General features: G+C 36.9%; 1 protein-coding gene across 1 annotated transcript; it reads right to left on the reverse strand.

Annotated features, from left to right (window-relative positions):
- On the reverse strand, positions 1-24,856 carry LOC140135666 (mesotocin receptor-like). The gene is made up of 3 exons (XM_072157248.1): positions 24,469-24,856; positions 5,242-5,377; positions 1-683 (listed from the first exon to the last, which is right to left on the reverse strand). The coding sequence occupies exons 1-3, from the start codon at positions 24,850-24,852 to the stop codon at positions 130-132; spliced, it is 1,074 nt and encodes a 357-aa protein (XP_072013349.1). The 5' UTR covers positions 24,853-24,856; the 3' UTR covers positions 1-129.
- Between the last annotated feature and the right edge of the window lie 345 nt (positions 24,857-25,201).

Consider the following 25,201-nt stretch of genomic DNA (forward strand, 5'->3'; position numbering starts at 1 on the left):
GGCTCTGAAGATTGTTGTTGCTAGTGATGTAGTACAATTTTAATTTTAGTATATAAGTGTAATGTTGCTTTCTATTTACGTTTACGTTTACAATGTCTGTCGGGCTCTAATAGCACGAGCAAACGCATTTTACATCCACGTTGAGCCTGATGTTTCACTTCGTGAAAGACACTCTTTTGTTTTCCTTCGTACCAATAAACCGCAACAACAGCAATAAGCAATACTTTTGAGATGCATACGAAACGAAGGCCCAGCTAAAGTATACAGATACGGATTAACACTACTGTTGATGAACATCAGTACATTCGCCACTGTATGGAGCTCTATATACAATGGAGTCTGCGAGGTAACAACTGGGTCAAACGCCATCCACATATGGACCACATGAATCGGTAACCACATCAGAATGTAAAATAACACTACGATGAAAACCCATTTGATCGTCTTTTTACGCTGTGCTAAACGTTTAGAATCTTCATTCTGAGTAGCGGAAGTTTTCTTGGTCATGCTAATAGCAATGCCTGTGTAGCATGGAATGATTACTATTAGAGGAATGATATACAAAGTAACAGTGGCATATGTGAAGAATAGACTTTCTCCCCAGGGTTGACCGAACTCGTTACAACCGGTTTCAGGCGACACTGCGGGCACAAATGCTGTTGGGATCTGTATCACAAATGAAGCTGTAGAAAGAAGAAAACAATTATAATACGTCATCAGATTAAAATAATTAAACCTTGATTGGCGCGCTAAAAGGTGTACCGACAAAATTTTGAGTAAAATATCTTATATTTTGTGTTTTGCGCATTTAAAAACCCCAGTCTCTTACGCAATTTCAAGTTAACGATACACTGGTCTTTTCCTTTAATTTCCAGTGATCGAGTGCGTGTGACCAAACTAATTGTCCGACGGCGAACCCGTAAAAACTTGATCGTTAATCACGTGCATGTGAGCAGTTGGTAGAGTATTAACAATAAATTGAAATCGCAATATAAATGTTAAAATTCTAATTCGTACTTTGAAGCTGATTTGCTCTAATCAGTTGTCATAGCGTACAAAAAACACCCTAAAAACATTCTTTTTTTTCCTTTATTTCCAAAAATCACATTACATTCCAAGAATCAACAATCCTGATATAATGTCCGCACGTTTATAGTCGTGCTATTATAGCCAAGGCCTTTTCCTGTCACATCATTTGGATTACTACGTTGCTGGCTATTCATGTTCACTCAACCTGTACAGTCGAAGGCCGCCCACTTTCATAAGCGGTATGAATCAGTGAATTTCCCCGAAGCAAATCGTGACCGTTAAGGTCCGCCCAGCTATTTGAATATCAAACTATAGTTATGTCATTTACCATATAAATTCAAATGCCTTCATAAGTCCCTGGCAACAGATAGGTCGACAAGCTCCTAAATTGGGACTAAATATCATAATAGTTGTTCCCGGATTAGGATTTTTTTTTCATTTGGCAAAACAGGATAATATTTTTTTAATCACCACAAAAATAGTGCTGTATTTTCTTTAAGAGGAAGTAGATTGAGGCACATTATAACATGCACTTGAAACCCAACCAGTTATTGCTGAGTAAGCAATATTCTAGGAGCCATTGCAATTGTAATGAATTTATATTTCATTAAATTTACTATTTAAAGAAAACGCGAGCCTTAATTGCTATTTCAAATGTTCAGACCACAATAATTATACAACGTACTAGTTTAAGTGATCATATTAAACTTTAAGCACAGGTTATAAAAAGCAGTAAGATTGATATGAACATAGACACTTTAGACTGTTATTGGAATTATAACATTTGGAAAATTGTAAACATTGCATAACTTAGGAAATTCTTTATTGGAAAACCTAAAGTTAAGTAACTTATAGCTGTAATCTAACAAATTGAGGTAGATATTACTAAATTTCATAGAAATGATTGTCATTTGGAATTGTATTTGCCATGGTAACATCAAGTTACATCACAGCTACCATCATCAGCAGAAAAGGCTGTACGTGTTAGATATCATTCTAATGTCAAAACAGTAGAAATATAAGCATGTTTGACAACATTATTGCCAGTTCTAATGATTTTACGATGTTAATAGTTTCATGTTGTCTAGTCCGTTCAGGTCTCGCTGAAATTACATGACAAAACGTGAATAAAATAAGTGCGAAACGCATAAAAACAGCCAAGTAGAAAATGTCACAATTCAATAAATTCGACGTAACTTCCAATATTTCAAATGGTTAAAGCAGTTTTCTTCACAAACACAGTATTATACAAAACAGACCTAAAAAGTTCTTTAGGCATAATGCATAATGAAAATATTTTAACTAATTGAAAGTGTTAATCATCTAATTTTTCCCACAAATACTTTGAAATTTTACCGACATTTTTTTGTTTTTAGGAAAAAAGCCGTCAATACTCCTAGACAAAATGATACGCACCGCCAAGCAAACGCGCGCAGCAGCTATGAGACATAAGCTTATGTTATTTTGTGGTCCAGCTGTAGTTAATACAACATCAAAGGTATATAGTTTTAGTAGCATATTTCTGTGTCACATTCTTTATATTTTATAATTGACTATTATAGTGAATGAAGATTTTATACAATTTTGCTAAATCGTCTTATTTATGAGGCAAAATTAATGGACCCATAAGTATGACAAACACAATTTTGCAATATACAGCCTGTCTCAAAAAAAATTGTGCAAGTAAAAAGCGCCCTCTGTGGCAATTAGAAAATACCGTTGTGACATAATGCTTACATCGACGTCAAGGGCATAGTCTTAGCTCTCAAATGCCGTTTAGTCTGTTCAATTTGCTTGTTTTAATCTCGAGATATGCTTACTTAACAACGAAAGGGTAACATCACAATTGTGCCACTTTTACTAGGGAATCAATAATCAATGATATCATCAAGTTTATCAAGAGTTCCTTCGTGAAATCAAACGAATGCATCAATTACACAACAATACAAAATAGTTTTTAATGTTTTATCATGATAAAGGTATAATGATTCTCTTTTTCCTTTTACGACAAATTAAACGATAAATAAATTTCACATTCTGCTGTAAAATTAAATACATGTGCATGTCAATGATTTTAACATGGTAAATACTGTTCTTTTTGTCATTCAAGATATGTTAAAAGACAAACAAATATTACACAATTACGGGTTAATGAACTTTGACAAGTTCATGAAATTTGACAAATTAATGAAATTATACAAAATAATGTGCGATGGTGTTGATGCGTCTAATGCACGTGCCCCGAAGGGGGGGAGTGCATTAGACGCATCAGCATCAGCAATCATTGATTTACATGTACAGCCCTATTCCCTAGTAAAAGTGGCACAATTGTGATTTTACCCTTTCGTTCTTAACTAAACATATCTCGAGATTAAAAAGAGCAAATTGAACAGAACAAAGGGTATTTGAGAGCTAAGACTGTGCCCTTGACGTTGATGTAAGCATCATGTCACAACGGTATTTTCCTAATCGCCAAAGAGGGCGCCTTTCACTTGCACAATTTTTTTTGAGACAGGCTGTACAGTACAGAAATTGCTTCATTACATTCTACATTGAATGTCAGATATTTCATTCTTAACTTGTGCAACATGACCACAAGTGATCAACTTATTCGGATTGGTTGAGATCATAGACTCTATAGAAATGAGTCTATGATGAGATATATTAAAGAAGCAAAACAAAACACGATGGTTAGAGAACAGTGAGGATGGCACACCACCATGCATGGGGGATGGGGCTAAACCAAAGAAAACCCATCACAGGCCTTAAGTTTTAGTTGGGTAGGGCTTAATGAGACACATCATTTTGGGAAATGGGGGTGTCAATCGGCGCATCAACCATCTATATCCATGAAACCCGATCTTTCGATTGGATTGACTATGGTCTGCCTCACATTCCTTGCATCGCTGATTCGAATCTCAGCGGAATCTTATATACTAGTATTTCGTCTTATTATTTATATAGGTTAATAAATGGGTATCACTTGGGAGTGAAATTGTACACAAATAATGCACGCGTACTGATGTGTTGATGCGCGCGACTAATGCACGAGTCCCGAAGAGGGGGGGGGGGTGCATTAGACGCATCAACATCTCAGTACAAGTGCATTATTTTGTACAATTTCTCGAGCAACAAGTGATATACGCATTCATTAATTAACTTCATACATGGAGAACCGCCAATTTCCCGAGATTTTTGCTATTTTTATTACAAAATGGTCACTAAATATGTTGGAAAATGCAAGCAAATATATGAAAAATGAACGCATCCGAAAGCACTGCAAGTACTACGCGGAGTGCGTGGCCTTGCAATTGTACAATATTTATGTACACCTCGTATTTCAGTAACGTTTGCTCTGATTAGTTCTCACTATCTATGAGTGTATGAATTGATTTTAAGGAATGTAGACATAAATGGTTAACGATGTTTTATATATATATATAGAAGAAAGAATTAATTTAGGTCTCAGCTAATATTCCCAGTTTTAGCTTAGATTAAGGGAAGGGGTATGAACGTTTGGACAGTATTTATTGTGGGACATTAGAGCACATCAGACATATCGAATTGCATTCTGAATACGAAGAATGTCCTTCTGATATCAAATAATTTTGATTTTTGAAATTCGCAATGTAATACACATTTTATGGCAAATCATTAAAATTGATATTTTGATATTTAACAGTACTTGAAGTAAACTTTATAAATCTGATGATTTATACTTAAAGTGTATGTAGGTGGGATGAAAAGCCGACGATCAATTGAAAATTTGGACCTTTCGTATTGAAGAAATGGATTTTTTTCCCAAAACACCAAAAAAAATAGGTCTTTTGGGGAAAAAAATCCAAATCTTCAATATAAAAGGTCAAAATTTTCAATTGATCGTCGGCTTTTCCTCCCAGCTACATACACTTTAAGAATATATCATTAGATTTATCAAATTAATTTCGAGGACTGTTAAATATCAAAAATTTGACAAATATCAAATTTTAATAATTTGTCATAAATTTTAATATTATATCGGAAAATTATTTGATATCAGAAAGACATGCTTCGTATTCAGAATGCAATTCGATACGTCTGAGGTGCTCTCATGTCCCACAAAAAATACTGTCGAAACGCCATAAACGCTCATTCTAGATCCCTTAACGTATAGCTGCCCTATGAGATTAGTCAACCAGTTGTGATCCTGATACTTTGTAAGCGAGTCATTACCTATCCATATCAAAAACATAATCAAGTAGATTTGCTTGGATGATCTAGTGCTCAAGGATTGAAGTGGCTTCACGATTAGACGGTATCTATCCCATGACAGGAATGCCAACGTCAAGCTAGTTACTTCGGCTACCACCTAAATGGATATATAACAAAAGAAAAGCAAGTTAAATAAGTAAAAAAAAAACCTAGATTAATATTTTTATTATGTTTTCAATATTGTATCTGTAGTAATTCGAAATTCTATAAACATTCCTTGAAATCAGGACCATAGTATTACGTTTCATAATACTAATTATAGGTTAATAAATGCGTATTACATGTTGGGAGTGAAATTGTACAAAATAATGCACGCGTACTGAGATGTTGATGCGTATAATGCACGAGCCCCGAAGGTGGGAGTGCATTAGATGCATCGACATCTCAGTACAAGTGCATTATTTTGTACAATTTCTCGAACAACAAGTGATACACATTTATTAACCTATTTCATACACGAGAAAAAAATCCTGTGATTTTCGCTATTTTTATGACACAATATTGTCATTAAAAATGTTGGAAAAGGCAAGCAAAAAATAATGATGTCGTTCGTGTTATATATGAGACGATAAATGCATTACATTTATTAATAATTCTCATTTTCAAACACTTCAATTCAAATAAAAGTATTAATTATAAGTATACCAAATTTTTTAATCAAATCCTACATTTTACCTTGGGCTTAGAATCGACCAGTCCCATTGTTTTATGCACCTCCGACTGGTTCAAATATCGCGTACATGTATCGCGTCGACCCACACGCTCTGAAACGTGTTATATCGTATCATATCACACGGCTAAGAACCAATAAGACAGGAACTTTCAGGAAGTGTTTAAGAATATATTATTAAGGCGATCAGACTGACATTGACCTAGCATTGTTGGTACTCAAATATTGAGACAAATAAAGCTGACACACATGGAAAAGGAGATTCCAAGGCTTGATATTTATATTATAATAAGAGATGTCATTTCGCTCCATGTGTTGATTTTTCTCGGGGGATGGGAAAACGACCAAAATATAGAAAATATGGCTGCTTTCCATTCCACTCACCGTAACGTCTGAGAGGGCTTAACATATTTAAAAGTGGTTCGCAAACAAGTGAATTCTACTGCATTTCCTTTGTACCTTTGTACCAAATTCAACCTCATGCCCTCAATTTATTAAAGAATCCCGTTCGAACATTCCCCAACATTCAGTGATTGCATTAATAAGATGTAACGTTCTTAAAATGCGACTTTCCTTCGTCTTTTTGATACCGAAAGCAGCCGGACATTAACGTTGTTTATGCTCGGCTCTCGACCAATCACGCGCGTCGCTAGATATCGCATATGTACGAATGCATGTTATCCACCTAGTCCACCTAGTCTAATTATTCTCAAGATTGGTGGGAAGGAGCTTGAGGTGATTACTGAGACCAAAATTTTGGGTCTTAACATCCAATCAAATCTGAGTTGGGATATCCAGGTAAACATTATGATCAGCAAAGGTTGCCGTAGGCTATTATGCATGCTTAATCGTTTGAAACGATTTGGACTTACAGTTGAGGACCTAGTTTCTGTGTTTGTTTCTTATGTGCGCCCAGTGGTAGAATATGCCACCCCAGTCTGGCATGGTAGTCTGACTGCCGAGCAATCTGACAGGCTGGAGAATATCCAGAAACGTGCCTGCCGAATTATTCTGGGTATCAAGTATGATTCCTACACAGAAGTTTTGGAACTTACTGGACTCCAAAGACTGTCCAGCAAGCGTTTTCAACTTTGTACCAAATTTGCAGTTGAATGTTCTGATGAGTCAGAACGATACTCTGATTGGTTCCCCATGAACAGGAGTAGCCATAGTATGAGATTAAGACAAACAAAAGTCTATCAGGAATTCAGATAAAGAACCAAGAGATATGGGGATAGTTCCATTCCATTCATGTGCAGGCTTCTAAATAAAGCATTAATGTGTTTGCCAGCTTCCAGTTTATCTGATTCTTCTGCAGCCTAGGCTGAATTCACATGGGATTGTGCTGTATGCGGTGTACGGTGCACAGTGTCAACACGCTATATTATAAACATTTTTTTCATAAAGCTTCACATGATGCAGTCATGTCTACAGTAGAATTCAATTCGACCTTTGCAGGACTTAAACCCCATTAAAAGCTATTAAACCAAGATAACACTCATTGAACACAGCTCAACTGATTAAATCATATCTTCTCTGGTTAAATACACACAACATATGTGTCTGCTTTACACGTACAATGGAGCAATGAGCTGGGATTATACTTTCAGTTGGGTGAACGATTATAAAGCGAGCGCTAGAGAACAATTGTGTGTGGTCTTTGTTTACGAAATGAGACAATACGTGCTTATTGTTAACCAGCGTTCTTGAAAATGAGAAACATGGTGGTTTGCAGACTTAACACGGTTTGGAAATAATTTCTTCATATTTTTTGGTGTTATCTGTCGTTTACATATCCTTCCTAAAACACCAAAATACGCATATTTCCAGACATCTAAATTAGCTAAAAATTTAGGACATGTTACAAAACTATATTGTCTAGAATTTTAGAAGAGTACTTTTAATATTGGCCGGTTATTTTTCACACAGCGACGTTAACTAGGCAATGTACTATTACCTATAACATTAACTAAAACACCAAAGTACGCATATTTCCAAACATCTAAATTAGCTAAAAATTTAAAAAATGTTACAAAACTATATTTTCTATAACTTTAGAAGAGTACTTTTAATATTGGCCGCTTGTTTTTCACACAGCGACGTTAACTAGGTATATCCCCATACTTTTAACGTAGGCTATTTGTAGAGGTCACGCGTCAATGGGAAAGAGCACTGTGTATTGTGTATAGGAAAACGGACAGTAACTGCAGTATGATGATCAATATTCTACTGTTGACACAGATAAAGAAAGTTTACATATGCATTGTGATATACATGTGTGATCGAATTTTCTATTATACACGCGCCTGGATCATAAATGTGTTCCTTTATATAATTGTAATTCTCAAAACTAAATATATCACAATTTTAACTTGCGATTTAAAAATCGTAACGCCAAAAATGCAGTAAAAATGTACTCAGAGCAAACAATGATGGCCGCTAATTAGTGTATTTAATTTCAAGTTAGTGTATTTAAAACAAAACCTTGGTTTTACCTCAAAACAAATCGAATTTCCTTGTAATAGCAACACCATATGGGATACTAGAGCATGCGCAAATCGTAATAATGTGTAGAATAGAACTTGATGGTATCTCATATGATAGTCGTACTATGCTTAGCCTGAGTCGCTCGGCCTATCTCGAACAAAATCGCCATGCGTAGCTATTGAAAAACGAGAGGATTCGCCGTACTATCACGGCAATTTTTGACACGAAGATATAGGGATGATGACGCACACCGACATCGCCCGGTTATTACACTATACAGCAAGAGACACTGAAATTAATACACGGGATCGATACACGTGGATGTGCTATGCACGATTGATATTCAGACGATAAATCTTTGGATACCGGGTTTGAAAATGATGAATATCTCCCGTAAATGATTTCGTATAAAGAAACCAGATGTGGTTCCTTGCACTTGAATATATATTTCTAACAGATATGATAATCGCTGGCTTGCGCTTTGAGATACTAGCTTGCGTCTTGAGTCAAAAACTGACAATAATTTTGATTTATATGTGCCGAATTATATAGCGCAGTGTATAGGCCAATCGTGAAGGTAGTCTAAAACCATATGACCTATGGTGTACCATGCTTGACTAACACACAGCGAGGACAGTAGCCGGGCTAATCGGGCTATTGTCAGTAGCCTTAGTCAGATGTCCTTCGGCTCTTATGCGACACAAAACTATTAAACAGGTCGATATAAAATGGCTATGCGTGGCGGTGGATTTAACCTACCATGGCGATTTCTGCCATGAAGATATCGGGGCGATGACACTGTGTGACGGTGTGCGGTTTTCGCTGTGCGATGTGCGCCATATTTCGACCGACTGAGTTCACATAATATCTGAGACTATTATACTCCTATGTGTGCCGTATGCAGCTAGTATACTCCTGTGTGAGCTCAGCCTTATGTATGTATGTAGGGGGGGGGGGTTCTGAGTTAAGCTTAAAAATCGCTTTTAATTTTTAACATTTGATGTTTTATGATGTATGTGCAATATTCCATGTTGATTATAAATGTAAAATGTAAATCACATGTAATTTGGCCTTTGGCCACGATTTTGTGAATGAAATAAAATACAGTACAATACAATACAATACAATTATCTATGGCCGTGTAACGTTACATAGATATTGTTTTTACCCGTTGTCCTTTAATAATATTCTCCTTCTCCTTCCCCTTCGCCTTCTCCTTCGCCTCTCACTTCGCCTTCTCCTTCCCCTTCTCGTCGCTTTCTCCTTCGTCTTCAACTTCGCCTTCTCCTTACCATAGGTTCCCTGGCCTCTAGCTCAAGAATTAAAGTAGCCTCAGGGTCCATATACTTGGTACACAATGCCCAGTACAATGATGGCCTGTGGCCCCCAGATGATCCTTGTTTTAGTCCCAGTTTTACTATCGAAGTTAGTTGATACCTGGTTTCTCATGTAATTATATATTGTTGTATGAGTTATCAGCTTCCTACCCTTTTTCAGCCAAAACGTGCAGATTTGTTTGAGGAGTTATTAGCGTAATTATTTATTGGCATACATAACCATAATCTCAATTCTATATCTGCCGATATATCCCGGATTTTGTGGGAAAAGAATAAAGGATAAATAATGTGGGTCACAAATAAGGGCCGCACGTCATAGGAATGCACTCTTATGTATTTTTATGCTATGTTTGGATAACACATATTTTATTAACAGTGTGCTTTCATTTTTGCATTTTACGACTTTGTCATCCAACAACAAAACAGCAGTCGTAATACATAATTAAACCCCCTCATGTAAGACATGATTGTAATGGTAATGGGGATTCAGTTTGGCGACCTAATTCGGGATACTGTTGAGCAAACCCTTTACGACTTGCACGTAAGCATGGGATTATAATAGCAATAGATCTACAAGAACTTACAAAAGCAAACAGTAAGAGAAGTGCCTTTGATGAGGATGATAAAAGGATTATGATGATGGTCTTGATTTTGGCGACGTAATTCGGGAAAAATGCTAAACAAACACGGAAATACTACATGAAACGAATATTCCAATAGAATTAGAATTGAATTATAGCAAGTACATTTCAATATGTGTGTATTTGAATAAAGGTAAAGTGAATCTCTTACTCACTTGACCTTACGGCATTTGTAAGTAAGGAATTATTGTTCAATCGATCATTTCATTTAAGATCAAAATACATATGAAAAGGTATGACTACAAAAACGATTCTCTTATAAATGCATCTACACACAGTTTCCACCTGGATACAACCGAGCACACACCCCTTTCCAGAACAGCGAGTCTAGTCTATTACGCAGTCTGTGTAATACTACACGGGTGAGTGCATATCATCATAAGAGCTGTGTGAGATCTAGTGGAAAATAGGATTCTGTGCTTAGTTTTTGTCAAAACCTCAAGTGTTCCCTTCATCCAATCAGAATTCTTTCTTTTATTTTTTTATATCAAACGAAAGCTAACACTTCCCCTAAAAACACTTTTCCCCATTAGGTCAACAGATAACTCAATTCAATGTTATAGCAAGGCGAATGTGGTAAATCTGGAAAACTACCTATCCAAGCACATTTGTAGGTTTTAAAAGTCAAAACCTCAAGCGTTCCTTACAATATTTGTGTCATTAAATGCTAGCTTCATTTTAATGAGCAATGGCCAATTTTCTTTAAATTGTAAATCTTGTGCGAAAAGTTACTATTTTCGCCTGTTTTGTCATACGGTTGTAAATGAATGAACTATAGAAAGCTTACAAATTGATATATTGCGCGAGCAACATTTTTCTAAATAAAGTGATGCGTTTATGACATCGGGTTACAATATACATCCATTAGGGTATAGAAATGTCAATATCGTATAAGCTGAACGCAAAATTAATACTCCTTACTTCGGGTTCCCTTCTTTGTAAAGAAGTGACCAAAATTGCAAAACATTTCCCAACTTAAAGCCATAATGTACGATTTCACGCAAACTATAATTTTGTTATTCTTTGCCCACAATCTCGCGTTCTATTTCAATATTTAATACTCACGGGACTCCCTCAGCTGATGGACCTAATTCAATGATACACATTGTAAAATGCATTAACCACATGTATCATTTTAAGGGATGTCATGATGGGTTAAAGGATGTTATGATGCGCCAATGGTGTTACGATGGGTTACGGGGTGTTGTGGTGGGTTAATAATTCAGGTGGGTTAAGGGGTGCCGGGGTTGGTTAAGGGGTGTAAGAGTTGGTTGGGGTTTATGATGGGTTAAGTGGTTTATGGTGTGTTTAGAAGTTTAAAGTGGAAGTTAAGGGGATTATGGTGGGTTAAGGAGATTATGGTGGGTTAAGTGGTTTATGGCGGCGTTAGTGTGGGTCAAGAGTGTCATGAACCCATGGTGCACACCGACACCGCCTGGCTAATAATTATTTGGTGCAGCAGAGATATTAAAATAAATACCCGGGATCGATACACGTGAATTGCTATGCACGATTTTGATATCAGACGAAAATCTTCGGATACCGGGGTGGAAAATGATGAATATCTCCCTTAAATGATTTCGTCTCAAGAAACCAGATCTGGTCTCATACACTTGAAAATACGTGTTGAACAGATATGATAGTCGTTAGTTTGCGTCTTGAGAAAAGGCCGTGCGTCTTGAACTCAAAATCTGACCAAAATTCTAATTTTATATTGCGTTGGTCCTGTATGGACTACAGCGCGCAGGCTATAGCTGCACTCACTACTCCAGTGGAGGCAGTATGACCATTGACCGCAATGTCGTATACAAGCTTACTCACAAGCGAGAAATCAATTACCCCGGCTATTGTCAGTAGCCTTAGTCAGGTCACTTGGCTACTGCGTCTCATATTAATGAAGGTCGGAATAAAAAGGCCAAGCGTGGCTGTGGATTCAACCTACCATGGCGATTTCTACCATGAAGATATCGGGGCGATGACACTGTGTGGTGGTTGCAGAAGTGTTAGGGTGATGAGCGGGCAGGTGGTGGTATAAGTGGGATGAGGTGGTCACGGGTATATAGGCATAGGCTATTCGTGTATTTACGTAAACACACCCATGCCATCTTTTAAAGTTATCGTCAGGTCCCCAAAGTTCACACTCTCTTTGTCTTGTCTCAAATTATATTTCAATATTTGATATTCACGGGACCTTTTTACGGTTTACATTATTTCGGGAAAAGGTTTTTTGCGATGCGAAGAATTTGGTTGTCTTCACTCCAATTACAGGTCAAATATTGTTCTTATTTAGGTTTAGGTGGCACGCAAGATCACTCAAAGTGGACAATTTTAGACATTGTTTTGTATTGTATATTTAAAAGAAATGATGGTAAGTACATAAAAGTATGCAAACAAGAGCTATGTTTGAGAAAAATGCCAAATTTGATTTTCAATGCCAATTTTTTCGGGTCCACCATAACAACTTACTCAACAGTAACAGTATTCCCAATTTGTTTTAATATACCTTAAAATATCCAAAATTTTGATCCTTTTTTGACCCATGTTTTTAAAAGGAAGAAAAAAATTCAAAATTTTGAGAAAACTGTTACTAGTTTTGTGTTTTTAGTTTGTTAATTTGGATACTTAGGGTGAGTTTTTATGGTGGACCGAAAAAAAATGGCATGGGAAATCAAATTTGGGCAGAAATCTGCCGTGCTAGTTGGATTCCTTGCATCATATCCTTTCTGAAAATGTATACTTTTATATACCTATCCTCATTACTTTTAAAGATACAGTACAAAACAATGTCTAAAATGGGGTCAAATTAAGTTTACTACGCACTGAAAGCACCCTGCGGACTAATTCCCCTCTAATAAGGTTGTCATATTTATTCACGCGTAGATCCTTTTTTGTCTGATATCCGGTAACTGAATCAGTTATTCACAAACTGAATTAACTATCCAGCTCATGCAGTCAAGATGCATTTGTTAACGTCACAAGTAATCAATTATGTCAATTATGTGGCAAAACATTTGAATGTGAATGTCCTTTTTGGGATCCTAATTTAAAAGTAGTATAACTTTTTTGTTACTGGATATTGTCTATGTGGAGTCGTTTTTGTTGTTGATGGATGTATTCCGTAAAATGTGTCGTTTATTATTGAATTAATGTTATTAAGAGATCAAGGACAAGGGGAGATGCTATTTAATGAGACATGTTTTACCGCGAAGTCTTATGGTGGCCACAACATGCAAAGATTTCATGTAAAAATCTATACATTTACGGACCGCGAAAGCCGAGTGATCTCCTAATAACACTAATTCAATAATAAACGACACATTTTATGGAATGCAACCACTTGTATCCTTTTAGCGCATTTATCAAATTAATTCGACATACTTTAGGACTTTATGTAGGAGCAATAATGTGTTTCATTCGTTTAATTTTACTCAACAAAGTAGTTTCAAACATAGGCGTACTTTCACGACCTTGATAATCACGACCTTGATAATCTTCCCAGAAATACATGTTTTATCATTTGATGCTCGAATTGCATGTTCGAGAATGGTTCTAGCAATTTACCAGCGATAAGTGGTGCTGGTCTTAACATTCGCTCTCAAGTACATATAATTCAGAAGAACGTGCGTATCTTAAAAGTCGTGTGCTTACGATGAAGACCTTGGAAAAGCTTTTATCAGGATTTATTATCACATATTTCAGAACCTTTTCCCAAATTCTCCATTGTAATTTGTAATTTGAGATGGTCAAACGTCACAAAGTAGTTTTTAATATACAGTGCAATACAAAAGTGTTTGGGTCATATTTTGAGCATACAACGTTTTCAAAGTTACACATTAACTCTCTCCGCGCTGGTGTCGACTGTAGACGACAAGTTTAAAACAAAATTAAAATTCAATAAAATTCAGAATTGTAAATTGTCATGACCATATTTGGAATCATCATGAAAAATGCATTAAGATGAGTACAAACAACCCTAGTATTGGTTCAGTGGTTGTTAAGATAGCTCTTGATATTTTGACAAAATATCTCAAAACTTGGAATTTTTATGTTGAGGCTTATGGCTAGCACGCATAGCAGCACCCGACATTTGCATCGTTAACAGGTACACACACTCAATTACCCATTTTAGAGTCTGTTTTCCGGGTTGATTAATCACTTTTAGATTTGAGTGATCCCATCCCTTCTCGGGACAACGGCTTGCCAACAGATTCACATTACCTATTGCGCAACCATCTTCGGCTTAGGTGAAGATGGTTGCACACACTCAATTACCCATTTTAGAGCCCGGGTTTTAGAGTCTGTTTTCCGGGTTGATTAATCACTTTTAGATTTGAGTGATCCCATCCCAACCCGGGGCAACGGCTTGCCAACAGATTCACATGATCTATTGCGCAACCATCTTCGGCTTAGGTGAAAAAATCCATAGAAAGCCACCGAATTGCGTATACAAAACAGAAATGGTCCGTGCAAGTGATATTCACGTCACGTAATTGGATGAATGAAATTTGAATTGGTAGAAATTGGTTTGTAATTTCACATTCATCACCTCGTCCATGCCTTAACGCATGCAATGAAATGTCAAGAAGAAATAATTATCCTCAACGTAGGCATCAACTTCATTTCCAATTCGTCATTTTATTTTCTTCACAAATTGTATTTGGCTTTGGTTACCATTAAACATTGTTATAAAGGAAGAGATCTGTTATGCACGGAAAACAGTGGCATGATCGACGGGAATTATATAAATAAACATTATTTATTATCAGGTTCGCTGTCGCAAATAATAAAGGAGACAAGCAGAAAAGTGATCTCGCCTCGGAATCGAACCCAGGACCTCAGATTTACGAGACCTGTGCCTTATCCACTCGGCCACGGGAGCTTCATGATTAGGCTGGATGAAATTCGAACCCATAAGCGGTCAGTTAAACGCCAATAGCCCATAGTAGCTAGGGCCGTAAATGCGAGAAATAAATTGCCATCCTCCCTGTGAGGAAATATAACACGGAAAACAGTGGCAAGATCTGTAATGCTTGATCTGTCTGAGCGCAAGGTTGTGACAGTTGTTCCCACAAAACCATAAACATGTCAACAGTTAGCTTTTTGATATTTTGACAAAGCTGTAAAGATTTGTAAATACCACAATACTTTCGAAGATAAGAATCAATTTGCAAAGTATTCATTGGGTTGTAAACTAATGCAATACGTAAACATGGTAAGAGCAACGAATTTCTCCAATAAGGCTATTACGAGCACTGTTCAGAATATGGATTAACAAAATTATGAGGTAAAATTGATCAACAATTCTCTTTTTCTGAAATAATTTTGTTATCTAAATAGCGGGTTAGGGTAATACAACCCAATAACATTTTAAGGTCAATTTAAATAATTTGACAAACATTAATTTAACAGGTCTCTCTATGTTTTTATCAATATTCCTTTTCACAACCCTGTTCAGAAATCATCTGAAATGAGATCACGTGGCCTTTGAGCAGCAACTTACGTTCGAGCATGTCAAGCTAGAAATCTCCTCAACGTTGAACGACTGTCGAAGAAGTCTATTTCGAGCTTTCCACAAGTCAATCTCTTACACAAGACAATACCATGAATACCACTATTTCGCATTGAGTATATGACTGACGGATCTTTGGCAAAAGCATCTCTCGCATACACAATTGACCATGCGAAAGTTCATCGTAGTTATGATGCATGCACAGGCTACTACAGACCATGTATCAACAGTCAAAGTCCCCGTGTATTGTATAGTGTGAATTCTCGCATATTCATGAGGGCCGATTGTACAATCGTGCCGTGTCTAAGTAACATCACGCCAGCGCTGCGTGCCTTCGCGTATACGCAATAGAGAGTTGCGTGCTTTCGTGATTACGCGATAGATTGTGAAAATACGCGGTAATTGCGTAGCAGTTTAGCATGTCGCATTTCATGGAACAATCGGCCCTCATTATCGAGTGATGCTGAGACTTTGACTGGTTGTACGGGCTCTGTTTCCTCTGTGGATGAATATTACACTTGGAACTTTCGCACTGATGCTGACGAGGTACCTTTGTCTGTGAGCACGTTTTGGGACATTATGTCATGCTTTGGGTTCAATCGGAATGGATTGTTAAAAGTCGGCTTAAAAAGGTTTGTTGTTCCCGAACCATTATGTTTCACTACCTGAAGAGAATTAATTAAAAATTGAATTTCCTCCCTAGGTTCGTATCTGTCAATGAGTTGTCCAGATCACAATGTGTGGTTAAATGTTGATCCCTCACTACAAGAGTTATTACCGTCGATTTGGTTGAAGAAGGAGGTGAGACATGATCAAATCTCTCCAGGTAACAAAACGTAATGCGAATTATTTTCCTTTTTATATCAAACGAATCTTGTTTCTCTACAGCAGTAACATAGCTCACCTTTTGGTATTTTCCTGTTTCTTAGATGACCACTTTACCTATTTTATAGAGACTATCAACCAGAGATTACATCAGGTGGCTTTGTTCTATCCAGCTTTCCAGAAAGTGACATTTGCCTCAAGTTATCAAATGTTTGCAGTTGCAATAACAGGCATTACGTTCCCTGAGTCCGTGATATTAACTTCGCACCAAATACTCGTGCGATATACTCTTTTCATGCTCGTTCACCTGTGTAGAAACGGCCTTCAGCACATAGAATACGGAAATGATAACAAAGAGCAATCATCGACATCTCAATGTTAAAGCTCCGGAGTGATAAATGTCTCGTTTGCATAACAAGGAATAACTTTATTCATCTCCTACACCTTTTCAGCTAAAAGGTTTTTAAAATAGTGTTTGAGGAGTTATTATCGTAATCATTTAATGGTATACATATTATACATTATACCAAAATCTAAATTCTACATCTGCCCATATATCCCGAATTTTGTGGGAAGGATAAATAATGTTGGTCACGAATAACCTCCTGTAAGACATGATTGAAATGGTAATGGGGATTCAGTTTGGCGACCTAATTCGGGATACTGTTGGGCAAACACTTTGCAACTAGCACGCCAGAATGGGATATAGTGATAGAAGTGAACTACAAGAACGTCCAAAGATCAAACAGTACGACAAGTGCCTTTGATGATGATGATAAAATGAGTATGATGATGGTCTTGATTTTGGCGACGAAATTCGGGAAAAATGCTAAACAAACACGGAAATACAACCTGAGACGAATATTCCAAATTCGTCCCAGATATACGCATGTAAGAGTTATTGGCATAGAAAACTGCAAGAGCTAAGATTCCACCTAGGAAAGGCCTTCGCTCTGAGCTGGATATTACTCACCTTGTCATCCCCAGGAGTAATAGAAAGAAAATTGGTGATGGTTCATTTAGTGTGTCTGGTCCAACCCTCTGGAACCAGTTACCAGCTACCCTAAGGATTTCTCTCACAGCTGAATCTTTCAAAAAGGGTCTTTAAACATATTATTACTGTATTTTGCTGTTGTTATTTTTGTATTTGTTTGTAAAACGCAATGTTCATATTTTTGGTATTGCGCTATATTAAGCGCTGTTGTTATGTTATGGTATTTTATGTTATGTTATGTTATGTTATGTTATGTTATGTTATGTTATGTTACATTTGCTATTTCTCAAAGATCATTGAAAGAATTGTTGCTGATCAAATCAATAAACACCTGAGTGCTAACCAACTATATGAGCAGTTTCAGTCGGCGTATAAGCCGCAACACAGCACAGAAACGGCACTACTTCGTGTAAAGAACGACATTTTAGCTGAAATTGATAATCACCGGGTTGTATTGTTGGTATTATTAGATCTTTCTTCAGCGTTCGACACTGTTGACTATGACATTTTATTTCACCGGCTTCAAGACACTTTTCACATTTCTGGTACCGTTTTACATTGATTCAAAATTACCTCCAAAATCGCACTTTTCGCGTGACTGTGGAAAATGATTTTTCTGCTCCTCAGCCCGTCGAGTTTGGTGTTCCTCAAGGATCCGTGTTGGGCCTGCAATTATTTAGTATGTATACATATACCTTGGGACACATCATAAGAAAGCATGGCATCAGATACCATATATATGCTGATGACACACAGATGTACGTTTCTTTTGACCCGCGTGTACCTGGTGATGACGAACGTGCTCTTTCTAGACTGTCTAAGTGTATTGACGACGTAAAATGTTGGATGACAAGCAATAAATTACAACTAAATGAACAGAAAACTGAGTTTTTCGTCACATCAACTTCCTACAAATTAAGCAATTTACCTGAGCTTAAACTCAAGATTGGAGATGCAGAAATTGCCGCTTCACCCACTGTAAAGAACCTTGGTGTTACTTTTGACACAACTATGTCCATGTCCAAGCATGTCAGTGATATGTGTCGCTCTATTAACTTCCATCTCAGGAACATGTTTAGAATACGTCGGTACATTGATTTTGACTGTTGTAACCATCTTGCCAGGTCGCTGATCACCTCTCGTTTGGACTATGCCAATGCTTTGCTGTACGGGGTCAAAAACAGAGACCTTAAACGTCTCCAGTCGCTTCAAAACTGAGCGGCTCGTTTGGTGTTTCGTGTTCCCCGAGACCAGAATGCGGAAGTTCTATTGTCTGATCTGCACTGGCTGCCGGTGAATTACAGGATTTTGTTTAAAAACATGCTCTATGTGTACAAGTGTCTTAACCATGAAGCTCCGCCATACCTTTCTGACTGTCTGTGCAAACGCGTACCTGGAAGGGAAGGTATGAGATCTGGACATGATTCTACACGACTGTACGAGCCGCGAACCAACTTAGTAACTGCGGGTGATCGGTCATTCCAGGCTTTTGCTCCAAGGGAATGGAATAAGCTGCCGATCACCCTGCGTGAATCAATTTCTGTGTCAAGTTTTAAAGGGAAATTAAAAACCCACCTTTTCCCACGTTTTTAGTTTGTGTATGACACCACTGCCCACGCGCTTTTAAAATTTTGATGTGTATTTTATGTATAGGCTTTTTAATTGCCTATTTTAAATTTGTCTTAATTTTGTTTTTAATAACTATGCTGCTTATATTCTTGTGTTTTTAAAAATGTATTAATATGTATTATGCTTGTATTATGTATATGCGCTGTGATCGCTAGAAATGGCGCTTAATAAATGCCTTTGTAATAATAATAATAATATGTTATGTTATGTTATGTTATGTTATGTTATGTTATGTTATGTTATGTTAAGATATTGTAATACGACTTATACGAGTATATATTTTCTCGTAATAATATCCTCTCGAATCATAAGGATACAAAGTACAGTAGCCTAGGAAGGCATTAATGATGATGTACGATAATGACGATGGCGATGATAACGGTAGTGATGTCAATGAGGAAGGCCGAGAACATTTGACATTTTAATAAGAACGTTCACACCGGTTTCTCCTTTAGCACTAGAAGCATATTCCTGCGATTGAACGTAGAATTTATCAAGTACATTTTAATCTGTGTGTATTTGAATAAAGGTAAAGTGGATCGCTAACTCACTTGACCTCACGGCATTCGTAAATAAAGAATTATTGTTCAATCGACCATTCCATTTAAGATCAAAATATTGCGCGAGCAACATCTTTCTAAATAAAGTGATGAGTTTCCGACATCGGGTTACAATTTACATCCATTAGGGCATAGAAATGTCAATATTGCATAAGCTGTATGCAAAATATATACTTTGGGATGGCTTCTTTGTAATGAAGTAACCAAAATTGCATAACATTTTACAACATTAAAGCCATAATGTACGATTTCCGTCCGATTATAATTTTGTTATTATGAAATAATATTAGTAATAACTGTCGGGAAGGGTTTCTGTCCATTTAAGGGTAGACGAGGTATTGTTGGTCGAAGCAGCCAAGAAATCGATTTTAATTATTTAAATCAATATATTATTGAAAAATTACACTTTGATGTTTTGCAAAAGTTCATTCTACATATCATATACTTAAACTACTTGCTTGATTTGTTGTTGTTAATGATTTATGTACGTTTTACAAAAGGCTTGTTGTTTCAGCCCTCTTTACAACATAACTCAAGAACCACAGGACCTACAAAAGTATACCTGTGATATTATATTTGAATTCTTCTACACACTCGCCATGAAATGATCAATACAATTTTTGCCAAAGCTCACTACCATTCGCAAGATGCTGTGAACTACCAAATCGCAACAGTTAGAAATAGTTGCTAACATTAAGTCGAAATAACGAGGTAAAATGAACGAAATCCACTGGCTATTCGAGTGGTCGTTGTACCCCAGAGATTATTCTGGATGGCTATTCCAGTTTCCGCATGAATGCCTTGTAATTTTGAAGGCCGATGCTTGACTCAAAATTGAGCAATAATAGGGTTTTTATAATCTACCCTTTGCAGCTCAGAAGAATTGAATTAGTATCAGCCATAGGAACTCTTTTTGCGAGGTATATTTAAAATTGTATATTTATAAGTGCATGTGCATGTATTCTAAATTTGGGGATCCGAATGGCTCTAAGAAATCATGGGCCAAAATTCTCACCGTAGACATTTCGCCTAATACTCGTACGTAATAAATTTTGGTTTGGGGTTTATTTGAGAAGAAATGTACCTCGAGTACATCATTGAAAGATCATCATTGAAGGAAATTGAACGAGTTGAGGAGTATAAAATTTATCTGGGCCAAACACTGAGGTTAAAGGATTGTTCGATGGAAGAAGTATTGAGAAGGATAAAAGCAGGGTGGAGTTGCTTTGGAAGACATAAAGAAATCTTATGCAACAAAAATATACCCATTTCACTCAGAAGGAAAATAATATAATCAATGCAATGTGTCCTTCCAACAATGATGTATGGCTCTGAAACATGGTCATTAACTAAATACTTAGAAACTAAACTACAATCCGCTCAAAGAGCAATGGAACGGCAAATGTTAAACATCTCACTGCGAGACAAAGTAAGGTGCTCAACCATCAGACAGCTGACCGGTGTTGCAGACATTTTGAGAAAAATCAAACAATCAAAATGGAGATGGGCTGGACATGTTGCCAGAAGAAATGATAACAGATGGACAGAGAGATTGTTAGAATGGCAACCAAGAATGGCAAAAAGAAGAAGAGGTAGACAGAATAGAAGAGGAGGTGGAGAGATGATATAGCATCACATATTGGTGCAACATGGGCGAGAGTAGCAGTAGATGGAAATGTATGGAGTGATCATGAGGAGGGCTACATCCAACAGTGGATTGACATAGCCTAGATCGAATAGATAGGTAGTACCTAGACTATGCCATAGTCGATTTTTGATAAATAAAAGCATGTTATTAATGTTAATCATGATGAAAGCATTCAGTTGAACTCGAAATTATACTGATATTTATTACATCAAAATACTAGTTTATATAATTATATTAGTGACAGTAAAAGTAAAGTGTACGTAGGCTTATATTATTGAATACAACATATCATAATGTCATAATTGTATAGGCGCTTCAATACTGAACAATTCTGATTTTAGAATCTGCCAGTTTATTAATCGCGAAATTCCAGGTTAAAAATCGACTATGGACTTTCAATTTTAAACGGGATTTTGAACGGGCAAAGTCCCTAACACTCACACTGTCAATCATACTTGTTTATCAATCAAATTTAACCGCATGCAAATACAAGACGCGCTCATGCACTTACTGACGCGTTCATGCAATTACACAACACAAGGGCCGCATACTTGTGTACCATGTAGTTATTAATGGTAATGACAGGTATCTGGAGGATTTAAACCATAACGAGATCTGGGCGACCATTCACAAGCCAGATCCATTTAAAGATGCATTACATCATGGCCACTTTTAGTAGGCCAGATTTCCGACAATCTCATCCATAGAGGCTCACAGACAGCCGTGTTTTAACATGTAAACCGCAATCCAAAGTCAGTAGTCCACTTGGGAAGCTAACAAACAGAGGGAGTAGGGTGACTGAAAAGATCAGATGTGAAAATCTATCAATTGTGCACACATTAATTAAATCAGAGTTTTAAGCTTAAATACAATATCCAGAGTATGCACAATGGGCAAGTGGACTACGGGGTAGTCTAGGTAGTCTCGAGTCTCAAAAAACACCGACGATTCAATACTCTGTAGAATGAAATCATGGATTAATATCAGGGATAATTGCAACTAAGTATTATCATGATTATGAAACTATAAGCTACGAGAGGCATCATTACTGTCATGACTATGATTTACTTGTTGAAAAAGATTACCGAGGTGTGACCTAGTATGGGGCTCAGACTTGGACACTGAAGAAATAGGATGTGTGGAGACTGGCAGCTTGTAGGTTTGGAAGAGAATGGGAAAAGTGAGTTAGAAAGACAAAAAAGATACACGAGAAAGAGTTCAATGCTGTGGGGATAGAGGTCAATAATAAATATCATCAGGAGTAGAAAGAAGAGTTGTACTGGGTATAAGTATTTGAGAACCACTGTACAAGGATGATACGAGAGAAATGACAGAAGGAAGGGTGGAAGGGAAGAGACCAAGAACAACAAGTAAAATTGGAAAACAGGATGAGCTAATGAACAGATGGCTGCATGTGGAGCTAAAGCGAAGAACCGAAGACAGATGGCGTATAGATGGGAGATGCGGACCTGTCGATAACTAAGGCACAACAATAAGCAAAAGTTCTTTGTCCTACAATAACCATTTATGAAAACAAAAATCAAGCATTTGGGTGTACCAGTTTCGGAGCTACAATATACCACAAACGAAGGAAGGAGTTGACAATGTTGTATAGTTTAATTTATACGAGATCAGGATCTACTAGCTTTCTAGGCCAGGACCTTTACAAGTCATTACGAAGAGGCACGGTCAGCTACACGTCACGCTTTAAACTAAAAAATTAAGTTAGCAAAATAAGAAGCATACCAGACACAATCGTTTTTCGATTCATAAAACGTCTTTTTTGTCGCGATCAATCAACTTTAACAAATAGACTCTTCGATTTCTGCTTGCAATTTATTAAAAGCACGACATTTTCAATCAAAAACTCTCTTCGAAGAACATGCTATAGATCCCCGAGGTATTGATCGAATACATACAGAATCTGGTAAAAGCTCAAATGTGCGTGCGAGACAGGGTGTAAAACCTCAAGTAATACGTCCATAATGAAAGTCAAATTACCCCAACAATTGGGTCGTCTTGTCTGAGTAGCCCTGGAGGCCTTTCGCTACAGGTTAAATTATGTATCTGCCTTTATAGAGCATAAAGGAATAGAGGCAAGATTTATTTCTTTTGCAGAACCATGTGCCAAGATGAAATTGATAGGACACTAGGCACAGCAAACAGCAAACCAAAATGGCGGATGAGGCAATGGATGAGGGAGGCCGCTAAAATTGAGTTTCTTAACGAACTGACCCTTAACCTTTGACCTGGGAATGCAGGTCCTGGTATCTTCCTCTCCTTTTCCTAATTATCTGTTGACTGTTTTCTGTTTTATTTTTCGTACTGAAACATTTAGACCATGTACCCTGTCTCGCACTATACAAAAGAATCCAGGCATGAACAGATCTAAAACGAGCTTGTTTTTAACAAAAAGGTTAAGAAGAGTAGAGTAAAATGGATTAGGCCAAAAAAACACAAGTTTGTATCCTGTAGCGCGCATTTCGTTTTTGACGGCTTTTTTGCGCATTTAGATTTTTTGTTCACTTTTGAAACAAAAACAAAAATAATATAAAACACTACTGGAGTAAACATTTACACATCACTCAACAAACGAGCTGAGTGAAAAACTACTGGAGAAAACATCACACATTTTTTAATCCTTTTTTAATCTGCAGGTTGAAAGGGGATAATAAATATTCTTGAATATGAAGAAATATAATTTTTGTGTGTGTCGGAGAGACCCACTGTAAATTTTCATTCCAATTTGCCGCAAAAAAGGTTTGTTTTTTTTCATTTGAAGACATGGATTATAAAAAAAATTAAAATAAAAACCGCATTTCGCATTTGACTTTTTTGACCTGCTACTGGAAACAAACATGTTTTTTTTTGCCTTATGTTATACTTACGTATTGCAGATAAATAGGAATAGCACATCCAAGTTTAGCCGACACATTTAATCCTATAGTATCTACCGCAGTCGGTATACCATCTAACAGCAACAATGTCAGATCAGTAAGAGCCAAATTGGCAAAAGAGAAATTGACTAAGGTATGCATGTCTGAGTAGATCGCAACTATCAATATCACCATGGTATTTCCAACAAGTCCAAGTAAAGTAACCATTGTGATAAGGACGGTCAGTGTCGTCTTGGATGTTTGGGAGAACTCATGCTCATAGCTGTTATTTTCCAGTGTTGCAGCATCAATCATAGTGTTTGTGGTGCCTGATAATGTCCCATTCAACAACCAATTCGGGGTGTCATTAGTGAGTAAATGTCCAGCGTCTGACATCGTTGAAACCGTCATTGACTACACAATGTGTTCAGGTTACTATTAGAAGATAATTCAAAAGAACAAAATAGAGGAGAATTAATGTCATTCAAAACTTAATATTATATATGGACGGGTATTCAAATTAATAGTAAATTTAAAGCGCGGGACATTTCAAGTTGGTGTTCAAAACAAAATGGCAACTCTAGCACTTCCGAGGGATTGATAATTCCGCGTATATTGATAATAGCATTATTGTTCAGGGACTTTCCCTTGAGCCAATCCATGTCAACTCCTGGGATGTGCACCTGTGTGGTTTTAGATACTGGTGAGAAAGTAAAATACTGAAAATTTGAGCTTCATACTCCAT

The sequence above is a fragment of the Amphiura filiformis genome, chromosome 16 (genome assembly GCF_039555335.1).
Source record: "Amphiura filiformis chromosome 16, Afil_fr2py, whole genome shotgun sequence".
Taxonomy (NCBI): Eukaryota; Metazoa; Echinodermata; class Ophiuroidea; order Amphilepidida; family Amphiuridae; genus Amphiura; species Amphiura filiformis.

Bases quoted from the DNA above. Each gene is read 5' to 3' on its own strand.
- LOC140135666 (XM_072157248.1), bottom strand. From the start codon at position 24,852: ATGTCAGACGCTGGACATTTACTCACTAATGACACCCCGAATTGGTTG. The intron at 5,378-24,468 runs GTAAGTATAACA...ATATCCATTTAG, and splicing joins TTCCTATTTATCTGCAATAC to GTGGTAGCCGAAGTAACTAG. The intron at 684-5,241 runs GTAATGACTCGC...TTCTTTCTACAG, and splicing joins TATGTTTTTGATATGGATAG to CTTCATTTGTGATACAGATC.